Source organism: Buteo buteo, chromosome 10 (assembly GCF_964188355.1).
Source record: "Buteo buteo chromosome 10, bButBut1.hap1.1, whole genome shotgun sequence".
In the NCBI taxonomy this organism is placed as follows: Eukaryota; Metazoa; Chordata; class Aves; order Accipitriformes; family Accipitridae; genus Buteo; species Buteo buteo.
In genome coordinates, this window is record NC_134180.1 from 26,291,952 (window position 1) to 26,315,713 (window position 23,762).

The following is a 23,762-nucleotide window of genomic DNA, read 5'->3' on the forward strand; positions in this document are numbered from 1 at the left end:
AACAAACCCCAAAACAACAACAAAAACCAAGCAAAGAAACCCTAACTAACCAAACAAAACCCAGTTATTAGTTTTGCACCTAATTTGGTGCCAAGGTGACCTTATCTTTTCACTTGGAATTAGGAGTTTTGCCTGTTCTTCTGGTCACGTACAGAGTTATAGCTTTGGGTCTTTTAAAAACTCTTATTTTGTATGTTCATTGGTAAGGATGACAACTTTCTCCAAGTTGACAGAATTGTTTGTTCTTAATCTAAAAAGGTACAAGATGTTTTTTTGGCCGTACCTGGTGCTGTTACTTACAATCTTACCAGCTTTTTAACCCTTGATAACTGAAAGAATATAGAGGATGATAAGAGCCAGTTTGCTGGTAAGGTTGAGTGAATATCACTAATGTAATTCATTACACTAAGTTTCTAAATTAAATGAGTAAAAACAAGAGCGTTCATTTCAGGTAGCCTTTTCGTAATTGGGAAAGATAGCATGCTTTAGGAGTTAAGAAGTGTCTCTACATTAGCAGGAGAGACAATCTTAAAATTTGTGATACTATTGAAGTATGTACAGCAAATAGTTATCAGCCAAAAAAGCAAAAAGCGTGAGAAATTGCTAGGTCATGCTGGATAAAAAGAATTACAACTTTTATTTAATATAATAAGGAATAAGGCCAGAATTTTTCCAAAGTTGAAAGGTGTGTCATGTCCAAAGATCTGTCTCAATAGAATTGGGTTAAACTGTTCTTAATGTCGTCTGTAAGAAAGTATACTGTAAATCCGTGATGCAGCATCATGTTGTCATGCAAGTTTTCATCTGTGATCTGCAGGACTGACACTTCAGGACTACTAGTTCATGCAGGTAACTAACAATGTAGGTCAATGAATTTGAGAAATATTCCTGTAAAAAATAGTCAAATATACCCGACTTCTAAAAACCCTTCCCAGTCTGGTTGTGCTCTTTACATTCTATGAAAAAGTACATTGGATAGCTTATCCAAATAACAAGCTTGATGTTCATACCTTAAGAGGTAGGTCTTTTGCTTCAGTTACTGAATTCACCTTTCTCTGAAATTTGGGATTACAGTAAAAATAAGGCTTCTGTGGCCATGTAGTTGTAATCATTGGGGATTTGTATAAAGTTACGGAAAAAACCTAATTATTAGAGTCAGTTTGTTGATATATATTGGATTTGTATTGGAAGAAAGGGTTCTTTGCCCAACTACTCACAAAAGGTGGCTGAACAAAAAGACTGAATTGTAGGGAAAACCTTTGTTTTAAATTGAAAGTCAGTTTTAGATTTGGATGCAAAATTTCTGTTGGTTCTGCTTTGATTGATTAGTTTTAAATGTCTTTGTGTTAGTACATCATTGCTCATATTTGGCAGCTGGGGAGATGTTTTCAGTTGTGTGCTCTACATGTGGGGAATAATTAGGTATGCATACAGAATTTCACCACCACTTGGTGGCAGTACCTGGCTTCAAAAGGACTTATTTCTGAGCAGATAAAGTGACTTTGATTTTTGTAAAACTGTGGGTTAAGGGGGAGCAGATTTTTTTTTTTTTAATTTCTAAAAGTTAGTGATGTGTTTTAGAAATGAAAATACATTTCATTTAACCTACTTGAAGGATTTGCATTTGTATGTCTCTATGGAAAATCTAGCTATCATGTCTAATATGTAATTTAAGAGTTTTTCTTGTGTTAATAGTATTCTCAGAAGATGTATTTAATGTTCCCCAGTTGAATTATTTTAGCATTCACTTCTAGCATTTTACTTCGATTGAGTATTGTACTTCAAGTAATTTTAGAACATAAAATTTGCTTCATGGTAGTGTTCTTCATATGATGTTGTCTTTTACGGTTAAATAGAGGACTGCCAAAGCTTCTTTTTTCTCTTCTGAAATGTTCTCTGCATTTTCAGTTTTTTATTTATTGATAACAAATTTTAGGAAAAGATTCCCCAGTAGATTCTTCTGTCAACAAAACTAGTAAAAGTTTGTGCCCTTACTCATAGTTGTTGCCTCTCAGTTGTGCCAATTCGGCAAGTGTGTGGGTCCTTGCCTTTTAAACTGGATAATGAAATTGTTGAAAAAGTGTGAAAGAAGGAACATGGGGGAGTGGAGGAAGGCAGGGATTGCTTAAATTGGCTTTGCTAAAAGGAAAGCATAATTCCAATGTATAGCACAGTAATTTGACAGCATATGGCTCAATGTTGAGACTACTTCCTCTTCTCTGCAAGCCAAAATCTTTTGCAATGACAGCAGGTCTTTCGTTTTAGTATTATCTCCCACGTAAGGAGTGTAGTGATGAGACTAGAGCCTGGAGGAATGCAGGTACTTTCCTAAGCCTGTGCTCTTTGTGAAATGTCTCACTCACTGTAACCGTTATAACAGAGCATTGCTGGTGGGAGGGGTCCCATGAGGAGGAAATACTTTTATTGTATTGCCTGAAAAGCCAACACTGAGAGTTCAGCATCCTTAGGCCCCTCTGAGATGTGACATTTCAAGAAGGCATCTAAGTAAATTGTGACATAGAAGAGGAATTCATCCTGTGGAAAGTCCTGAACTGTAGAAAAACTAATAGAAAATGAGGGGGTACTTTGGAAATGCCTGTTAATAAATTTGAGTGTGATAATAGTACTTTACTTAGTGAGTAATAATATTATTTTATTTAGTGAGAGAACTCTGGAAAACAGGAACACTGGAAGAGAGATAGAAGGGAGAGGGGCATCAAATTATAGTTTTGCTGTGAATATGTTCTATGTAACTTGGGATAGAGAGAATGCACTTTTGCTGTATACCTGATTATTTTTGTGTAATTTTCTTAAGCTGTCAGAACGACAAATCCGAAGTTAGTGGTTGGAAACTTCTTTTTGATTAAAATACTGTTGTGCCTATATTGCTGATATTTTGAAATGAAAGAAAAAAGTGGATAGTCTGAGCATATGGAGCACTCCAAAGAGAAGTAAGCAAGAATTGGGATACTATGTGGCAAAGTGTACTAAAACAGAATCACAGAATGGTTGAGGTTGGAAGGGACCTGTGGAGATCTTGTCCAATCCTCTGTGTTAAGCAGGGTCACCTAGAGCAGCTTGCCCAGGACTATGTCTGGACAGCTGTTGAATGTCTCCAAGGTTGGAGGCTCTACAGCCTCTCTAAGCAACCTGTGCCAGTCACTCTCACAGAAAAAAAAGTTTTCCTTGTTTTCAGGTGGAAACTCATGTATTTTAGTTTGTGCCCATTGCTGCTTGTCCTATCACTGAACGCCACTGGAAGGAGTCTAACTCTGTATCTTTTTTGTACCCTCCCTTCAGATGTTTGTACATGTTGATGAGATCCTAGTAAGCTTCTTCTCTCCTCTCTCCTCTCTCCGAACAGTCCTAACTCTATCAACCTTTCCTCATACGAGATACTCCAGTCTCTTAATTGTCTTAGTAGCCCTTTGCTGGACTCTGTCCAATAGCTCCATATTTCTCTTGGACTGGACAGTCCAGAACTGGACACACTACTCCAGGTGTAGCCTTACCAGTGCTGAGTAGAGGGGAAGGATCAACTCCCTCAGTGTGCTGGCAACACTCCTAACACAGACCATGATACTATTGGCCTTCTTTGCCACAAGGGCACATTGCTAGCTCATGTCCAGCTTGCTGTCCAACAGGACCACCAGGTACTTCTCTGCAAAGCTGCTTCCCAGCATGTACTGGTGCATGTGGTTATTCATGGGGCAGGACTTCATACTTTCCTTTGTTGAACTTCATGAGGTTTCTGTCAGCCCATTTCTCCAGCCTGTTGAGGTCCATCTGAATGGCAGCACAACCCTCTGGTGTATCAGCCACTCCGCTCAGTCTTGTATCATCAGCAAACTTTCTGAGGGTACCTTCTGCCCCATCATCCAGGTCATTAATGAAGATGTTGAACAGTGTTGGACCCAGTAGTGACCCCAGGATACAGCGCTAGTTACTGGCCACCAGCTACACTTTGTACCGCTGATCACAACCCTCAATTTTTTGGCAGCCTGATAAAAATATTGTCTCACAACAAGGATGGGAGCAGGGCTTTTATTTATAGACTGTAATGAGAAACTTTTTTGTTTTGTAATGTTGGTGGTTAATAGACTATTTGTCATACTGTATCTAGATAAAAAGCAATTTTTGCTACCATACTTTAGGCTTAAGAATACATTTGACTGAAAAACACAGTAATGGTAATGAAAGAGATGAAAAGTGTTTTCCCAAACATTCAGTTTCTTTACAGACAAAAAAAGGTGTGAGCATGTCAGATTGACGTAACGGAAAAGAATTTATCTCTGCATGTAAAGTACATAAGGGAACAAACAGTTTTGGAGAGAAATGTGTATTATCACAGAACATTAAGTCTGTGTTTTCAAATGTCTGTCTTACTGGAATGCTGCTAGTCTTTACTGTGTGTCTGCATTTAGGAAAATTCCATATTTTATTGTACTTCTTACCTTTAGTAGAAACTAATGGCAGTGCAATTCAAACTAGATCATACTACTAAAAATCCAAACTAGACAAAGAGCTGCAGGAACATGGAGACTTATGTACTTGGCTGTCCTCTATGAAAAGTGTTGTGGAATGCTGGAGGAGGGGAGGTATGGAAGCCTGTGGACTTGTGTGACTGTTCTGAAGTTACCAGATTCAAAGTCTTGATTATTTTTTTTTGTACTACCTAGGCATCTTTTAGAAATACCTAAATCACTTTGAAAAGTCTCTAGCAATGAAACCATCTTAAACTGCTGCATTAGCACTTAAAACTAGAAGAGATTTTTTTAAAGTCATACATCTGATTCTTGTGACACTTAAATTGTATTGTCATTTATTTTATTGATTTCAGTATTGAATTTTAGCATGATGCACCCCATTGTGACAAACTGGTTTATTTTCCCAAGCAAATCAATATTAGAGGAACAACATTAAGAATGGCCGGTGGCAGTAATGGTATTCTCTTCTATGATTTCTGAATTGTAAGACTGTCATTCTTCAGTTGTGTACTGTTTCCTTTCACATGCGAGATATTGAAATACCACTCTTAAATATTTCAGACCAGAAACCAAGTTTCTGAAATGTTGACATTTATAAGGAAACTCTTTTTTTTTCCTTACTATGTGACATACAGCTTTTGAAGAAATTGTTTCATTAGAAATAAAGTTTCAGGTAAATAACTTTTTCTGAAAAAGTGTGCTTCAGGCTTGATGTTCCCAAGTATAATCTTACTGAAAAGACGGGCTGTTTTTGTGTGATGACTCCTCTATGATTCAAAGTTTCTCTTTGGTCAGCTTTTTCCACAGAGATATGACAACTCAGTCTTTCAACAGTATAACAAAAGGTTATACTGTGGGTGACAATAAATCTGTATTTCTTTATTTAGGCATAATACAACTTCTTAGTGTCCTATCAGTAATTTTTCTTGCTGCTTTAAAAGTAATTTTGAATATGGGAGTCTGATTAGCTATGAGAGTTTTCCTGATGTTTTGTTTTCATGTGAAGAGCTATGGATCTGAATTGAAGATAACTAGTTTTCAGTGGAACTCCTCAGACTGTAGTTATATTAATAACCATATACTTGTATGTAATGTAGGTGTGCGAGGGCAGTATTCATGGTGGTGTGCATATTAAACAAGGTGTCTCTACACTATAGAAGTTTAAAAAAATTCCAGAAATGTTCAGGTGAATTTGTAGGTTTCAAAGCTAAGGCAGTCTACAAATGGTCATTGTCTCTGCTGTGCAGAAGGGAATGTTATTTTCAACAACTTAATTTGCAAACACAAATAGAAGCTGGAGGAAGGCAAGGTGGGTCACTGACTCATCCTCTGGTTGGTTGTCAGGTTTTGTGTTTCTATTTCCATCTGAAGGGTGGATCTGGATAGCTTTTTAAGAAGAGATGAAGTGGAAAACAAGTAATAGGTATTCTTCTAATGGTCAAAGTATTGTGATTTTTTTATTGACTTGGGGTATTCATATTGCTAGATAACACCCAAAACTCGGGAGGTGTGAACTGTGCATTTCTGTATGGAAGAGGCAAAATTACTGTGCAGGTATCCTCTAAATAACTTGATTTTTTTTCTCAAGATGTGGCTGGTTTATGCTAGTACACTACTAGTTTCTCTGACTCTGTACAAACCTTCATTTTCAAAAGGTTCTTAAACATTCCACTTCTGATGGAAGTGCCATGCTTGACGTTTGGCATGATTAAGTTTTTAAAGGAGTAGGCTGCGTAATGGGGCAGAATGGAAAGAGATGCCTCTTTAGTCCTGTGCCAGGATGTACTTAAGCACTCTCTGGTCTGCTGTTTGTTGCCTAAAAATCTGTGACATTGGTTTCATCATTGTTAACATAATCTGTCATTTGAGAAAGCTTTATTACAGGAATGCTTGTGGATAAAATGATAGGTTTTGTTAGTTTTGTCTACTTATATGACAAAGTCTTGAAGAAAAATCTAAGTGGGAACAGTGCAAACCTGAAACACCTTTCCTATCTCTTGAATATTTGAATAATCCCTTGAATGTCATGGTTATTCACATATCTGCTTAAAGAACTTGACTTCCGACGAGTTACTTAGCACAGGACAAGTATATTTTTGCCTTCATTGCAGCATTGCTGAAAGACACTATATTTCTTCATTTAATTTAACTAGGCTGATTAAATTCAATCCATTTAGGAGGTGGCTTCTAAGTGTTTGTGCTCTGTGTTTTAGCTCATTGGCTTATATTTATGAATTTAATGAGAAACTTGATATCAAAACACATAAAAGCACTTCATGCTTTTCACAAACTCAACCAGATTTTTTCCATCTTAATTTTTCAGCTCCAGTGTGCTTTCAGATCTATTGTAAATCCTTGTAAAATAACATGGGGTTTGTGACAGAAACTGAAAAATCTTTAACTACAACTGCTACTAGGCAAAGCGTAGTAAGTACACTTAGCACTGGAGTGTAAGCTTTAATGAACTAGCATTGCATGAAGGCAATACCCTTAATTTGGTGTATGACCCTATTACATAGTGACGGTTGTCATTATGAAATAAGAATTTGGAAATTTCATAAACCTACTGGTAATAAATACAATTAATAATGTACATAGAACAATGGAATTAAGTACATTCCTATCAAAAAGAATTATTAATGAACAAAAAGTGGACAGCATAGATCTGATGACAGGAAGGTTGCATCTAATCTGAATTACTGAGTGACCTAGGAAGCTTGCTCAGAGGGATTACCGAATAATTATGTTAATATGCAATTATCACCTCATTTCTTCTGTAGTAACCTCAAGATGTAGTGTAGTAAGGGTGTTATAGCAAGTGCTGATAGTTTGCAAAAATACTGATGTTCAAGATTTTTGAGACAGTAAGATTAGCTTAAGGCATTTAAATTATGATCTGTCAGCTTGAAGATAGATCTGACCTTACACTTTTTTTAATGCTTAGACTATCTGGCCACAGGCGTATCTGTAGAACTCATTAGGATTTTAAAAACTGATGTTTTATGAAGAAAAACAATATTAAAAATTATGTAAATTTAAAAGTACTTAATTAAATAGGGGTGGAATGTAGCTTAGTTGGCTAAATAATTGGTTGTTTTCTACTTTTGAATATGAAATAATTTCTATATAATAAATAAAGTATCACATAAACCAGGAATAACACTGTTAACTGCACCACAGTCATTCTAGGTTTAACTGAAATAATTGAATTGAATGTGGCCTAGCCTTTTAGATAAAGTGTGTTTCAAAGGTATGAGCCTGGGATTGTGTATGCTTGTGTAGGCTTTTTGAGCATTGCCATTTTTACACTTACATATCTCCAAGGTATACTGCACTGTGTGCTTAAATAAAAATAAAAATTACCTCAACTGTATAGTGCCTGCCCTGGTAGAGGATATAACAAGCACTATTTGCAGCAAATTTGAAGTTTGATCTCACTGTTTAATTTTTCAGATACACTAAGTAAGGTTTAATTCCCAAATATTTTGACAGGATTAATAATTTTGTATTTGTGATATGTATAGATAAGATAATTTTAAAACTTAAATTTTTTTCCCCAGAGTGTTTGAATTAGGTAGTGTTTCAGTTTGGGTGTTGCGCTTCCTGAATGGTACAAGTTAGATGATAACATTTCCTCAAAAATGGTGGCATTGTGTGGAATGTTTTCTTGCATGTGTCTAGTTACACCTATCATTGTTGCTGCATAAATTTCTACACATGGAGTAGGTACTGTAAATGAAGTTTTGCATGTTGGCTCAGTGTCATCACAAGACTCTAAATTACTGTAATGTAAAAAGATATTTTATGTATTTTCTTTAATACCACACTGTTAAAACTGCTAGCTTTCTTATTGTCCTGCATGTAAAATAGTGAATTTTACCACCCTGATAGCTGGAAAAAATGTGATAATTAGCAGAAAATTATTAAAATGTAACAGCGATATTATTGATACAGTTAGCATTTCAGGCTTGATTCAAAGACTGAAATCTGTAGGGACAGCTGTATTACCATAGAAGACTTCTAATCAGATCCATATGGAATAGTTCACAGTCTCCATAAATACACAATATGGAAAAGAATCTCTTACAAGATTGCACAGTGTAATGTTTTAGATACTGCTCATGACAACTCTGAAGAGAGTCTCAGTTTAAAGGTGATCGTATGGTGCCCTAGCCACCTTTCTAACTTGAGCTTTAACACGAATATTTAGCGTCAGTATGGTTTTGTATGTGGAGCAACATGGTTTTCTCTTCGTCACATAAACCTGTGAAAAGTTTTCAGGAGCCATTCTGATAATGAGGATAGCAATCTCCAAGCAGGCACGATATTCTCAGTTTGCCTCCCTGCTGTTCGGGGGGTACCGATGAAGTTGCTTTAAATGGGAAGCGTCTGTTCTTCCTCTGAACCCCTCACACCAGAACAGATGGGTGGAACTTGGAACATGGAAGGCTTTACCTCAGAGGTGGTAGCAGTGAAGCCACTCATTAACACTGAATTTACCACTTCGTTAGCAACGTTGCTTCCTGTTGAGAAAAGCTAATATAGGCTCTCAAATTGACTGAGCATACATTTGTCTACCTCTGCAGTAATAAAACAAGGAAAACGCACATCTTTCAGGCAAAACTGGCTAAGTTTCTTCTAAACTTATTGTGAACATTTTTATAATCTGCTGCCTGATACTATAAAAAGCTTCCACTGTTCAGTTGTAAAATTGTTGGAGCTGTTGTGCATCCTTGGAGGTTTCACTTTTAGTTGACTTCTGCGTTACAGATTCTTAGTGCATGTTTGCACTGCCTGTTTCTAACTCATGTACATGATGTAAAGACTCCTGCTGGGTGCTGCATTATCACCATTTTAGGATGATAGCTTTGAATGTGATCTTATTGGAAGTCTTTATTATGGTAGAAAATGACCCACCTCAAAACAGCAAAGAAATGCAAAAATCTAAGAAATGGGAAGATGAGAAACTGGGGTGTCTGGTAGAACATTTGCATAAAGGTATGTTATAGATAAATAATACAATAAAATATTTCCTATATTTTAAGCATTTATTATGCATCTGACACAAGCATAGCTGTATTTCTAAATTGGCTAGTTCAATGATTGAGTAGCAAAGGAAACATTTTTTTTAATGGCAAAATTTTTTCATTCTATTTCTACTCCAAATATAGTTACTTTTATCTTCAAAATAGTAAATAAGTCATATTAAATTAAGGTTTGTTTTTACAAACTTAAAGGAGGTTAAAATATTTGTTTTGTCCTTTTGCTGATTTGAAACAAAACAAGCACAGTAACAGAAAATTTCCATGAGGCCGTAGCTAGCTTTGAATTGTGTGGATAGCTATCATAATGTTGAATTGAAAAAGCTAATAGAAATGCTGGACTCATTTTAGAGAGTGATGTATAAAGCTGAAAGTGGTGGTGTTTAACCAGGTTGTTTTCTCTCCTTAGGAAAAAAGGATGTCAAGAGTGGTCTTCCTTGATTTTGGTGAAGGACCATTGCAGGGAGCCATGGATATTAGTTGTGAGTTATAACATCTTAATTCAAAGAGTCTAGGTATGACTCCTTTTAACTGAGCTGTAGTCAAAATGTTAATCAGTAATTGAACCTAAGTATGTGATGGCAGGAATCAAATCCCCCAGAAGATCAAAGTGAATAGTGCTCTTTAAGGGTAAAATATGTGATTTCTGTAAAATACAGATAGATGTTTCCAACTCCTAGATGGGTGTTTTAATGCCTTATGCTTATTGTGTACCGAGGACCCGTGTAAGAGGTAAATGCCAGGGTAGACTTAAGTTCACACTCCTGTTTATTACACGCTGATTTTTTCACGTGTAGGCAACTCTTTTGTGGTCACTAAACATTTCGTAGATGATTTTGTGTATGAATGGAAGTCACTTGTAGGAAGACATATTTACGTACACAAGGCCTCCCAGAAGGAATTAATATGTAGTAGTTCTCTGTACTAGCAGATACTATTATTGTCATGCTCTGGATTCAACATGGTGATTTTCTCTGGTATGTAAATCCTAATTAAATGTTTCTTTCTAATTGTGGGGTTTTTCCCACCTTTGAGAAGATGCTATTTGATTTGCTTACCACTTAAAATGGCCTTATAACATAACCAAGATCTGACTGATTCATTTTAAAGCAAGGAGAATCCTTTTGTAAGAAGGGAATGGGAAGACATTTAATTTCTTCAGTGAGTTTGATTCTTTGCTATGTCTCTATCAGTAATCAGATGTTCAAAATCAGCTTAGTTGTGTTTTCTCCTTTAATACTAAAGTTAACACTTCTGCAGGCTTCTGTGTAGCATCAGGTCAGTTGTATAGAAGCACTTTGAAAAAAGCGCTACCTTGATACATAAAGATTATTTTAGTTTCCTGGGTGCTAAAGGGAAGTATGATTTGCTTTTTTTTTTTTTTGAAAATCACTAAAATTACTAGCAGATGTCTTGTTTTACTTTTAGAAAACAACTAAAGATAAACTCTTGTGTTTATGTTAATCTACTTGTAGAATGTATTTGCACAGTTTTTGACAATCTCATTCCCCCCATCTTGCTTGCGTATGGGTGTTCAGGCTTTTTTGAACTGTGATAGTGGGCAGTGACTAGTTTGCTGTATGGTTATTAATATAGCATAGCAGAAAGGTATAATTTTTTAATTACTTCATCGGTTAATTTTAAACATGTCTTTAATATCCTAAATTTAAAAAATTGCATTTTTAACAAGTTCAAAACATTTTTAGATTAGAGTATGGAGAAGGGTGATCCTGAAAAAAACTGTGAATTAAAATTGCCATTATTTATTTCTGTGATTCCCTGATTCTTTTCTTGTTTGTTTTTTAGTGTAAATGTACTTAATGGACAGACCAGCAATATGGATGATTTAGAAATAAATACTGAAGTCACTGGTGCTAAAGAAGAAGAAGAAATCCTATCTGATGATAATTTCATATCTGAGGAAGAAGGTGGCATTCCTAAACCACAAGAGAGCGACACGTCATTTCAGAAGAACAATACATTGACTCTGCCTGAGGAGCTATCAAGGGACAGATCTGAAAAAGCCTTAAGTGGAGGCCAGACTTCTCTATTTATACACACTGGTGCTCCTACTGTTTCTAGTGAAAACTTTATCTTGTCTAGAGGAACTGCTGTTAATGGACCAGTTTCACACTCCACCTCAACTAAGACTTCCATTATGAATAAAGGCAGTGTTTCATTAACCACTGGACAGCCTGTAGGTCATCACACAGATTCCTGCTCAACTTTGACAGTGGTTCATGATCTTCAGCTGCCTGCAAAGAGTACAACACAGAAATCAAATCAGCACCAAGTTTTATTTTTGTTACCTGATGTAGCACATGCTAAGAACCTGACTCATTCCATTAAAAATCTACCTACCTCTGCTTCAATTGGTTGTGATTCACAGAAATCAGTAGGAAATAGTGTAGATAGCACTTTAGTAGGCCAAGTAGAAGTTTGTGAGGATGATAAAAATTTACTAGTAAAAGATGATTGTGTCGATACATTAACAGGCATTTCCTCAGGTACAGGTGGTTTCAGATCGGTATGTGATCCCAGCTGGGATCCACAAAAAGAGTTTATACAGTTTCTTATGACAAATGAAGAAACAATAGAGAAGTCTCCCATTCACTGTAAAGCAGGCTTGGAAAAAAAGCGAAAAAGGAAAATGGATGTTAGTAAAATAACACGCTATACTGAAGACTGTTTTGGTGATACCAGTTGTATTCCTAGTAAATCAAAACTATTAACTGTTGACTTCTTAGAGCAGAATGAGGAGATACAAATAGTAGAACCACAAAAATATTCATTGAGTAAAGTAAAGCCTGAATCCACAGATGAAGAGCTGGAAGCTGTTGATGCTATCCAGCAGCTCATTTATAGTCCCACTAGTAACTGTGCAGAAGATACTTCTCCTGTTCACACTAGCACTTTTCTTTCTAATCCTTTAAAAAATAAATGTGAACAGAATGATTCTGAATCGCCATCTACTTTCAGTACTGATGAACCATCATTTTATCCCTGTACAAAGTGCAATGTGAATTTTAGGGAGAAGAAACATCTGCATAGGCATATGATGTACCATTTAGATGGGAACAGTCATTTCCGACATCTCAATGTTCCCAGGCCCTATGCATGTAGGGAATGTGGAAGGACATTTCGAGATCGTAATTCACTTCTTAAACATATGATAATTCACCAGGAAAGAAGGCAGAAACTGATGGAAGAAATCCGTGAGCTGAAAGAACTTCAGGATGAGGGTAGGAGTGCACGGTTACAGTGCCCACAGTGTGTATTTGGTACCAATTGTCCCAAAACATTTGTGCAGCATGCGAAGACCCATGAAAAAGATAAAAGGTATTACTGCTGTGAGGAATGCAATTTCATGGCTGTGACAGAAAATGAACTGGAATGCCATCGAGGGATCGCTCATGGAGCAGTAGTCAAATGTTCAGTTATTGGTAGCGACATGTCCCAGAGGAAAACACAGAAAAAGTCATCCTTGAAAGATCCGTATTTAGGATCCTCAAAAAAGTCATCAACATATATGTGTAAGATGTGTCCATTTACTACTTCAGCTAGAAGCATTTTGAAAAAACATGTGGAATATTTGCACCCAGCATCATGCATTGATCCCTTTGGTAGCCATCTTAGACTAGAAAAAAGGAAAGGCAGCATAATAGAAGAATCTTTAGATTTTGGCAGCAGGACAAAACAGTTGATCAAACAATCTTCTACTTTTCCAAAGAACTCTGTTTTAAAACAGGATGTAAAAAGATCATTTGGCTCTACTTCACAGTCCAGTAACTTCGCAAAACTTCACAAGAGACCCTACAGGATACAGAAGGCTCGGAAAAGCGTTTCACAGTCATCTGTAAGTGTGTGCAATCTAAATTCTACAAACAAGACCTTTTTGATTAGAAATAGCATTGACCAGAAACCTAAATGTTTTCATCAAGCAGCAAAACAGAAAGCTAGTGTCAAAACAAGCGGTAATTATTTATATAGACACAAATATGAAAACTACAGGATGATTAAAAAATCTAGTGACTCTTATCCTTTGCATTTAAAAAAGGAAGAGTCCAACTCTGTCAGTTCTTTACATTTATTTTCTTCATCAAGTAGTCCCCATAATAATTGTTTTGTCATGGATTCAAATAATCTTGATTGCAAAAGGGCAGAAGGCTGTAAAGATCGTAGGCATGTAGCTGTAAAAAGAGTGGTTAAAGAATCCAAGAGGGAAGGCTCTGTTACAGGAGATGATTTGGATTGCTATCCAGATTTTCTGCATAAAATGACTGTTGTTGTTTTACAGAAACTTAACTCTGCTGAAAAAAAAGACAGCTATGAAACGGAGGATGAAAGTTCATGGGATAATGTTGAACTATGTGATTACACTACACAGTCTGTGGAGGATGAATCTTACAGTGATATTAATCAGGAACATGTAAACCTATTCCCCATATTCAAAGGTAAAATGGAAGATCATGAAGCTGGTGATAAATCTTCACTTAGTTATGAGCAGAATGATGGCTTTTATTTTGAGTATTATGAAGATGCTGAGGGTAGTAACTTCTTGCATGATTTGCATGATCCTCAGAATTTAGAAAATGTAGGATCAGCATTGCCAAAGCATAACTCAGTTTTCCATTGGACTGATTTGTCGCTTGAAAAGAAGTCCTGCCCATACTGTCCAGCAACCTTTGAAACAGGTGTTGGATTGTCCAATCATGTCAGAGGACATCTTCACAGAGCTGGACTAAGCTATGAAGCCCGTCATGTTGTTTCACCAGAACAGATAGCAACAAGTGACAAAATGCAACATTTTAAAAGGACTGGAACAGGAACTCCTGTTAAACGTGTTAGAAAAGGTAAGTTGTTTTTTGGTTTGGTTTGGTTTTTTTAATTTGGGTCTGAAGTAGAGGGGACAAAGGGATTTACTGAGCACTAAACAAGACTTGCTTTATCTTGTTGTAAAGCCTCTCTTGTCCTTGTGATTTGCTATTGTAATGTTTAACTGTATATAATTGTAAAAAAATGATAATTATTTTCTTTGTAGCGATTGAGAAATCTGAAACTTCCTCTGAGCATACGTGTCAGCTCTGTGGAGGCTGGTTCGATACTAAAATTGGATTGTCTAATCATGTGCGAGGACACCTGAAGAGACTTGGCAAAACCAAGTGGGACGCACACAAGTCTCCAATCTGTGTTCTGAATGAGATGATGCAAAACGAAGAGAAGTATGAAAAAATCCTAAAGGCTTTGAACAGTCGCCGCATTATTCCCAGACCGTTTGTTGCTCAGAAATTTGCATCAAATGATGACTTTTTATCTCAGAATGTTATACCTCTTGAAGCATACCATAATGGCCTAAAGACTGAAGATACATCTGTGTCTGCATCGGAGGAAGAAGGGCTGAGTTTCCTAAATGAATGTGATGAAACAAAAGCAGTACTACATGGTGAAAAAAAAAGTCAGTCACTTACACTGATAGAACTCCTGAAAAATAAGAGGTTAGGAGAAGAAAGGAATCCTGATATTTCTCCTCAAAAAATTCATAATCAAACTGCAAGAAAGAGGTTTGTTCAGAAATGTGTTCTTCCATTAAATGAAGACAGTCCATTGATGTATCAGCCACAAAAAATGGACTTGACTATGCAGTCAGGTAAGAAGATGTTTCTAGCTGTCTTGACAACATCCCAAAGAATCCTTTAATTCATAGAAAATGTACAAATGCAGAGTATTTTAGTAGGGATGCTGTTCATTTAATTCTTGTTTCATTTCCAGAGGACGCTGACTGCGAGAGGTAGCACAGCAAATTTTTCTGACGTGTTTTTCCTAAAGTGAAAAAAACCCTCAGCAGCACTGAGGGGTTTTTGCATGGAACATAGTTCCTGTTCTGTATATGGCTGGGCATACAGTTTCAAAGCGGACACAAAATGAGCTTCAGTAGGGAAGAAGACACATCCTGCAATAACAAGTTGAAGTGTCTGTGCATATTTGGTAGACTAACAGTTCTGAAATGTTTGGGCTTGTAACCCTGTTTCTGGACATTAAAACAGCTGGTTTGGGAACTACTTAATTTAAAATAAATCTTTGAGGTTTGTGCAAAGCAGCATTTGCTCAAACTAACAGAACTGTTGATACCATTATAAATGCATAATATTCCAAATTGGTGAATCACTGTCAACTAATTTGGATGATTTTAGGCAAACGTACTCTTACAACATAGATTAATTCTTGTTTGTTTCAAAACTGCGGCTGCTGTGAGAAACTGATGCTTGCTTAGGGCCTGGCTATTCTGAGTGAAGACCTGTGCTGGTTCAAGCTTTGTTGGAATACAGTTGTAGCCAGCAGCTTTCTAATGCACAGCCCCTGACTGATATGGACAGAGATTGCCCCTCCACTGAGAATTGTGCTAATGAAACAATTCTATAATCAACCTTGTAGATACTCTGTATACTAATAGAGCAGGCTTTTAGAGTGATGTTTTTAACCTATTTGTCACATAAGAGTTATTTCTAGTCTTGGGGAATTCTTACAACATCCTTTTTAATGTGTATGTAGAGCTTGCATTTACCTGTTTTCTTGTTTGGACACCACCTTATAATGCTGCAGGATTCTTGAGATTGAGGAGCAGGATCTTATTTTTATACCCCTGACTTTTTTTTGGTTCTGTTCGTTTTCTTGTTATTACCCAGTGCAGGTTAGTAAAACTGGCAGTGCCTACTACTTTTTCACCTATGTTCTTGTCTTCCTTTAAACAAATAAAACCAACAACAATCCAATGTGCTCAGAAGTTCTTTTAGGGGACTACAAAAGCGTGGCAATCAATTTCTTTACAAAGGTGGCTTTCTAAAATGACATAGTAGAGGTGGAACAGAATTACATTTAATGTCTTCTGGACGTCTGTGGTTGTCCTTTAAGACAGGAGATTGCTTAATAAAGGAAGTGTATCTTTGACAGGCTTAATGATTTGAAAAACAATGCTAAAGGAATAGCTTGCCAAACCTGACACTGTGTAATGCTTTCTGTTTAATATTCACCGCTGAATACTAGGTAGTGCCTGTTTGGTTGTGATGAACAACCAGGTAAAAGTAAACATATGCTTGCATAGTACTAACAGTTACGAATGGGGCCCTGTAATTATCTGTGGCTGAGGTAACAGAATTTGACAACTAACGCACTGTGCCAGTTGAGTTAATAAGAAAATATTTAACATCAAGTTGAAATTCTTCTCTTTTTCCTAAAAAGGCAAATATTTCTAATTCTGGTTTTAGTTTTTAAAAAGGTTTTTACCAACCAGGTGTTCTTCTTCTGTAACTTGCCTGAAAAAAAACAGCATGTCTTCTGTGGGCTGCTGGAGAATAGGATTCTTTCTTTCCTGCAGACAGAGGCTTTCCAACTGAGTAGTTTTAGCTTTTTTATTAATTCTTCTAATAATTTATTAGTAGAGAACTTGAAATATTAGTTGACCAAAACAATCTATCTTTAGTAAAATGAAGGGAGAAATATTATGGTGAAGTTGAGCAGGGGATAAGTTATAATGGTTTCTTTGTCTGGTAAGTGAGGAGTTCAGTATTATATCACTGTTTTCTTGTGATAAATGGCATGTTGCTTTGTTGATCATTTATTTAGCACAAAGATTTTAGCAAAAAACTTAAAATCATTAACTTTCATTATCAATTGCGCATCTAAAGTAATGAACAGAAAATGCACTGAACAAAACGTTTTGTCTAACAGCTGTTCAGTGGTGTGTTTTACCACCTTTTTCTCCAAGCCTTCAACAGCAGCCTCATTTAGTATTGAGCGCTCCAGTCTTATGGGTAAAACACTTTTAATTACCACTTTGTCAACTAGACTTTTTAAATTCTCTTTATTGGAAATGTTGCACGGTCCGAAATTTCTCAACAGAATTGTGCTATTCAAATTGTAGGATTGCATTTTGGGATTAGAGCTTCATAATGTGGAGATCTGTAGGAACTTGATAGTAGGTATTAAATGCAGAGTAGCCTAACGGGCTCAAGTTGCCTCCTTTCTGTTCTTTTTCAAATAACATGGTTTGGCTTAAAGCACTACATGGAAAACTAATAACGGTTAACTTGGATCCTTCTAATATACTAAACAATTGCGTCAATGCAGTGAATATATTTTAAACCATCTTTATTGCAGAAAACTTTTTACAACGCTTTGAGAATTTCATTTTTTGAAGAGAGCTGGATTATAGTTTTCTTTTGAATGATAGGTATGCCTGTGAAGCTTAGAACGTGTGTGCATTGCAATACGACGTTTACAAGTGCTGTTAGCCTGTCCAACCACTTACGCGCTTATGCACGAAAGAAGAGTGCTGGACTTTTGACTGGGACAGGTATGTTTTGTTACAGATGTAAAAGCAAGTCTGTCTATGATACATTTTCCTCATCAGACTGGGCAAAAGCATATGTTAATTCAAAATAATTTTGAAGCTTCTGCTGGTAAACAATTTATTTGCCATAAAACTTCAGCAACTTGTAAGAAAAGGTATGTTGCTGTTGTCCACTCTCATGTCTGATTTTCATTCTTACTCATTTATTTTGGATCCAACACTTAAGGTATGTAAGCAAAACTAAGAGATGGTCGCTTAAATTCATTCTGCAATATCATAACTTCCAAACCAGCTAGTTGGCCTTCTAATTAAGTGTTTAAAAGTACCTAAAAAAAATATAAAAACAACCAACAAACAAACAAACCCCAACAAACCAACAAGTAATTTTTACAATCTAGTACGTATAATTACTAAGAATACTGTAGTTAAAATAGGAAAAGCAAGTAATTTTACAGTTTGTGTATTTCTAACAACATATTGTATGTAGTTGGTTTCATTTCTTGTTTGGCTCACAACCCAAAAACTATGTGGTCCGACATGGAGTGAGTGTAGTACAGCATTTGGCACTGATACGAATGTTTTTTATTAAAACACACTTTATTTTGAAATTCCTCTAATATTCCATATTTTGACTCTTTTCCAGAAACCTGCAGTTTGCTTGGCTGTAGGCAGTTTCTAAGTTTACTTGGATTGTGGCTGAGATTAGTGGGACTTCGTATGATCAACAGCAAATTGGGGAGCAGAGACAGAATATAGTGAGGAAAATTTGGAGATACAAAGTCTGGAATATTCAGTAATTAAGAAGGGCAACCATGTTTTCTGTGTCAACAAGCACAGACTTTTACATAATGCTTTGGAAAAGTGCATAATCTTTTTTTTTTTTTTTTTTTTTGTCTGCAGATGTAATTCATTATGCTAAGAATGAGAAATAAACTGAGTTTCAGGCTTTCTCTGCAGAAGGCTAAAAGAAATATTTTTACAACCTGGGCCTGCGGCTGCCAGGTCTTATGTTATGTTAAGTTAATGCTATAACAAAGTAGATTTAGAAGTGTCAGCAGATGCAGTAATATCCATGTGCACGAGCGTATGTCTTTTAGTTAGTGATTCTGAAAGTTTTCGTATTTACTCAGTAGAAAGGCGATGATAGTGGACTTCATTTACCACTGCTATGATTGGTATTACCCCTGTGGTAAGTTACTTTGCTTATATATACCTACTGGTGAAATATTTTTCAGTTGCTATATATTTAAATTGCACTTTGAAATCTTAATGATATTTCAGTGGAGGAGACACTGTGACAAACAAGATAGTACAAAGAGATTAGATCCTGGACAAGCTTCTTGTACCTCAGGTTCCCTTTTGCTAAATGGAAGAAGTGAAGGTAGCTTGTTATGGTGCTTTCAGGGATTTTTCTTTGTTTTCTTTAAGAAATGTATTTTGCTAGTGAAGTAGTAGCATACTCATCAGAACAGTTGCCACTTTCCTTAAAAGAACTGAAAGAAAGCTCCCGAGTCTTGTATCATTGGACCTAGAAGTTTGCTTAAAATTAGGTTAGAAACAAAATGAGGTTGGAAACAAAGCTTAAAAAAAAGGTTAGAAACAAAACTTTAAAAAAAAAGTATCTTTTGATCTCAGAAGCTGGAGCTGAGCCAGATAAATAGCCTGTACCATGTGGATAAAGGCCTTTCACTGAAACCAATGACTTAGGCTTAAGTTATAGCAATAACATTATGCAACCAATGAATATTTGTATTAACTTAGTCATTACCATTAAAACTGTTGTAACTCTGCGAAGTTTGTAAACTTTGCTCGTTGACTTTTCATTTGAGCAAGCTCAATGCAAGGCTTGTAGACCAGAAAATATGCTTTGAAACAGTGGTTTTATTTGATGTTCAACTTTATAAGTTTTGTGAAGAGAATTATTTTAATGCAAGATTTCACTAGCACACACTAGTTTTAAACTTTGCTATGAGTGTCACTCTTGAGGAGATGTGTTTTTCTTATTAAGAAATGGTTGCAGTTGAGAGCAATTTTGAGATGTCTTCAGGTTGGCTTCAGCCTGGAACCTTAATGGAGGCAATAAGGATACGTTTATACAGGTTCCTTCTTCTGTTTTCATGAAGCCTTTCTTATATCTTCTAAAGTAAACATAACTACTGAAAAGAAATCACACTGGTTAAATATTTGTCTCAGTTTCTTGCTGTAATTAAATAATTGTGTGTAAACATGAATGCTGTAATTCTTTTAATTGGCAATTGTTATGGGAGCTATCTAGGCATTACTGTTTCATAAGAGAAGTACAGTAATCTCTGCATATCACCAAAGTGAGACCTTTCCTAGTGCTACATTAGCTTACGTACTAGTCTTCTGCTCAGTTTTTCAGTTTGTCTGCATATGTTTTTGATACTGACTATTATAGTACTGCTCTTCTAGCAGATGTCCTACTTCTTCAGTCAGTAATTTGATCATATTTAGTTAAATCTTACCTTTTTTTTTTTCCCAAATGTGACTTGACAGTTTTAGCAGTATAATAGACATAGTTAAGCATAATGGTACATTTTGAGAATGGACTCAAGAAAAACATCCTAGAAGTGAAACTTTCTAGGCTGTTGTCTGTTCAAGGTTAGTGTTTATTAAACTTAATTTGTGCCTGTAGTTATGCTGTACGGATCCACTGTATAGCAAATGTCTGTCTAGGTTCATTTGGATAGTTGATTGCTTTTGTATTAGTGCTTGCATGATAGTCTTCAGATGTCTGACTGGAACATCAATTTTTATTTTCTTTTTGTGTTACGCAGTCCAGTTTTGAACAATGTAATGATTTAATTGCTCATCTTGAGTAGATGCTAATTTCCTTTTATACCTGTTTTGATGAATAGCAACACATTAATGTTTCTCAGAGCATGTGGCAAACTTGCTTCTTCTGATTATCTTTAGAGCATTGGGCAGACCTATGCAAAATCTTCAAAATTAATCTTGCTCTTCTTGGTACAGTTGTATATCCACTTCCTTCCTTTTCTTCCCTCTGGGCCTCTCTTCCCACCTGAAGTCTCTCAATACTCTCTTGCACCCTGGCTTTTTACATCTTGTCTTTGTTGACTCTTCACACTCAGTCTCTTCTTACCAGCTGTCATCTTTGGGAATCACCACTCTCTTCTTTGGTCTTTCCTTCTGTAGATGGAAACTGCTTTTTCAGAAGTTTGGAAGAGAACAGTAAAATACAGAGCAAAGAGTCTGGCCTTTGAGCCAACAGTATGACTGAGGTAGCAGTTCATGCGGCCACTATGTTTCCAAATAATTTCTAATACCATTTTTTCAAAACCGTAGCTTCGGAAAGTTTACTGTGGAAGTGTATGCAGCTACAGCAGAAGTCTGAGATCCACTGGCTTTATGCGTCTTACTCTGTGCTGTTACAATTACAACTGGTCAACTGGCACAATGAGCTAATTTTTAATATCCTATAAGATACTTCGGGGAGCAAATTACTGCATGGGGGGGCTTAATGCATTTTACTGTGCAGTAATGATGAGGATAGATAGCAAGTGATTGAATTTGAAAAATTAGTGAATAAATATACAGGAAAGTTAATTTTTTACTTTTTAATTGGCAGTGTTTTTAAATGGTTAATTAGATCCATTTATGTGTGCAATTATTCAACTTGTGTTAGCTTACATACTCTGTGACAAAAGTAATGAAGTCTGAAATGAGAAGTGTTCCATGTTGGGGGACATCAAGAAGCGGAGCATGCAAATTAGCATAGATGCACTTTAAGTTTGAACCTCAGACCAAATGTCATGGCATGAAGGACCTCTAACTGTGACTTTTCTAATTCATGTTGTCTTAGGCATGCTCATCTTAGCCTCCTATCTCCATCTGCTTGTAGTCTTGATAAGTGGTCACAGAGGTAAAGAAGGTTTTTATATGCAGCCTTTTTACCTAGCATATGTTTTTCTAAATACTGTGCTCTGAAATTGAGCTTGGGTGACTCAAGGAGATTCCTCCAAAGTTTGATTGTCTTTTATTTTAAATGGGTTGTTTCTCTGTCATGCTGTATCAGAGGTTTGATGAAGTGGTGTAACTGGCTGTTTACAGAAAGTTTTTGGAATAGCAACTAGAAAACACCAGGTGGCCAAACTTGAAGGAAGGAGGCTTCTTCCAAAAAAATTGGGCCTTTTTGGAGAATGAAGGATGGTAGTTTTGGAGCTGTCGTAGCCACAAAGTAGGCATTAATGGTAGGTAGTTCCTGCCTCTCTCTGGCAATTTGCTGCAATTTCCATGCAGCTTACTAGAGCTAAATTATCCTTGGTCTCTTCCTGAAAGGGCTAAACCATAATTTTTGAGGAGGTCATGCTTTGTTACAGTAAAGGCATTGGAAGAACAGTAACAGAGTTTTGGTCAGAACATGGCTACGCTTTCTTATGGGTAAGGCAATGGTGTGACATGATGCTTGCAAGCACTTACAAGTATCATATCAACAGAGCACTGAAGTGTGTGCATGTGACTTCATTTAAACTTGCTACTCTCTAGATAGACAAAAATGAAATTAATGTGACAGTTACTGGTACATGTCTCTGATAACCGGTATTGGAATTATGGCTTTCAGTCAGCTTTACCCAGATGTTACTACTCTTTCTCCACTTACTTTCCTGCTTCATTGGAGTAACTTCAAAAGGTACTTGTGCTGCTTTGTGCCCCCTAAAACATGAAGGAGTATGTTCACTAGGTCAAAAGACAGAGGGAATAAAAAGAAATATTTCTTGCAGAACACAGGTTTAATATTCTTAGTATTTTCTATCTTTTGTAACAGCTTCTTGCTTGGTCAAATGTACTTCTGATCTTCGCTAAGGTACTCTGAAAATGCATTGAGTGATCTGAATTTTTTTTCTTGATGTCTTTTACTGTGATACTTTCTGTTCTTTGTTTTGTAATTTCTCTATCTAGAGCCTCTGTCGTAAATGGCTCAGAGAAGGTGCCCATTCTTTTGTTTTCCTTGTTTTCTCATTGTTCTTGGAAAAGGTAGATTTAAAGGAAGTAGAAGCTACCTCTCCTGGTACATTATGGCAGTTTCTGTTTGTGTTGCTGTCTGTTTGATTGCACAGTAGTTCAGATGGTTATTTTCTTAGAAGATCACACACACACCACACACACCCACCCACCCCCATTAGGTTTCAGGAACTCTGTTGCAGAAGACCAATTCAGGTCTAGTAAGAAAGGGAAAGCTCTCTGAAATGCTTGGGATGTATGTGAGTAGAATCAAATTTCTTGATGGGAATGAATGTCTTAAGTTTGCCAACATGAAGGAAATAAGCTAGTTCTTTCAAATGCATGTAGGCTTTTCTAGAAGGAGCTTTCTGGCTACTGCTTTTTTTTTTTTTTTTAAACTCATATCAGCTGACATCAACTAACTGACATCAGATGCAACTCATGGATGTGTTTGCATTCAAATAATACTGACTTCTGTTTCCCTCCTTCCCGTTATGTTCTGCAAAATCAGCAGTGGCAAAGCTTTTGCTGTAATAACTGCTTCAGATAAGTCAGCCCTCATGCAAATAGTTCTTTTCAGAGAATGGGTGTCTGGGTTTCAGTATTTTATCTGCTTACATTTCTGGTGATGTTGTTACTGATATTGTGGTATGTAAAATATTTATACTCCTTGGTAGTTCCTACAGACTGAAAGATAGTTAGCTTTTTTCTTCCTAATTATATGAAGAATATGCTTTTGATGAGAGCATAAAGCATTAAGAATCCCTTACCTATTCACTTTTCCAGAAGCTATCTTGGCCATTTTTCTCTCTCTCTCTCTCTCTGCCCCGCCACCTTGGGTTACTACTGCCTTTATATCCAGACTGCTTTCATTGTTGCTATCAGAAAAAATGCTGTTGAGCC

The 23,762-nt window shown here is 36.4% G+C and overlaps 1 protein-coding gene across 13 annotated transcripts in view; it reads left to right on the forward strand.

Annotated features, from left to right (window-relative positions):
• Window positions 1-23,762, forward strand: part of ZNF644 (zinc finger protein 644) — an 81,908-nt gene that overhangs the window by 54,264 nt on the left and 3,882 nt on the right. For 9 of the 13 annotated variants that reach the window (XM_075039032.1, XM_075039029.1, XM_075039034.1 and 6 more), the window contains 3 exons: window positions 9,939-10,011; window positions 11,336-14,382; window positions 14,571-15,176. In XM_075039032.1, the coding sequence (XP_074895133.1) occupies window positions 11,367-14,382; window positions 14,571-15,176 (3,622 nt within the window). In that variant the 5' untranslated portion in view covers window positions 9,939-10,011; window positions 11,336-11,366. Of the gene's footprint in view, window positions 1-9,938; window positions 10,045-11,335; window positions 14,383-14,570; window positions 15,177-17,756; window positions 17,880-23,762 lie in introns of all 13 variants that reach the window. The other 4 variants (XM_075039038.1, XM_075039041.1, XM_075039037.1 and 1 more) reach the window with 2 other exon arrangements.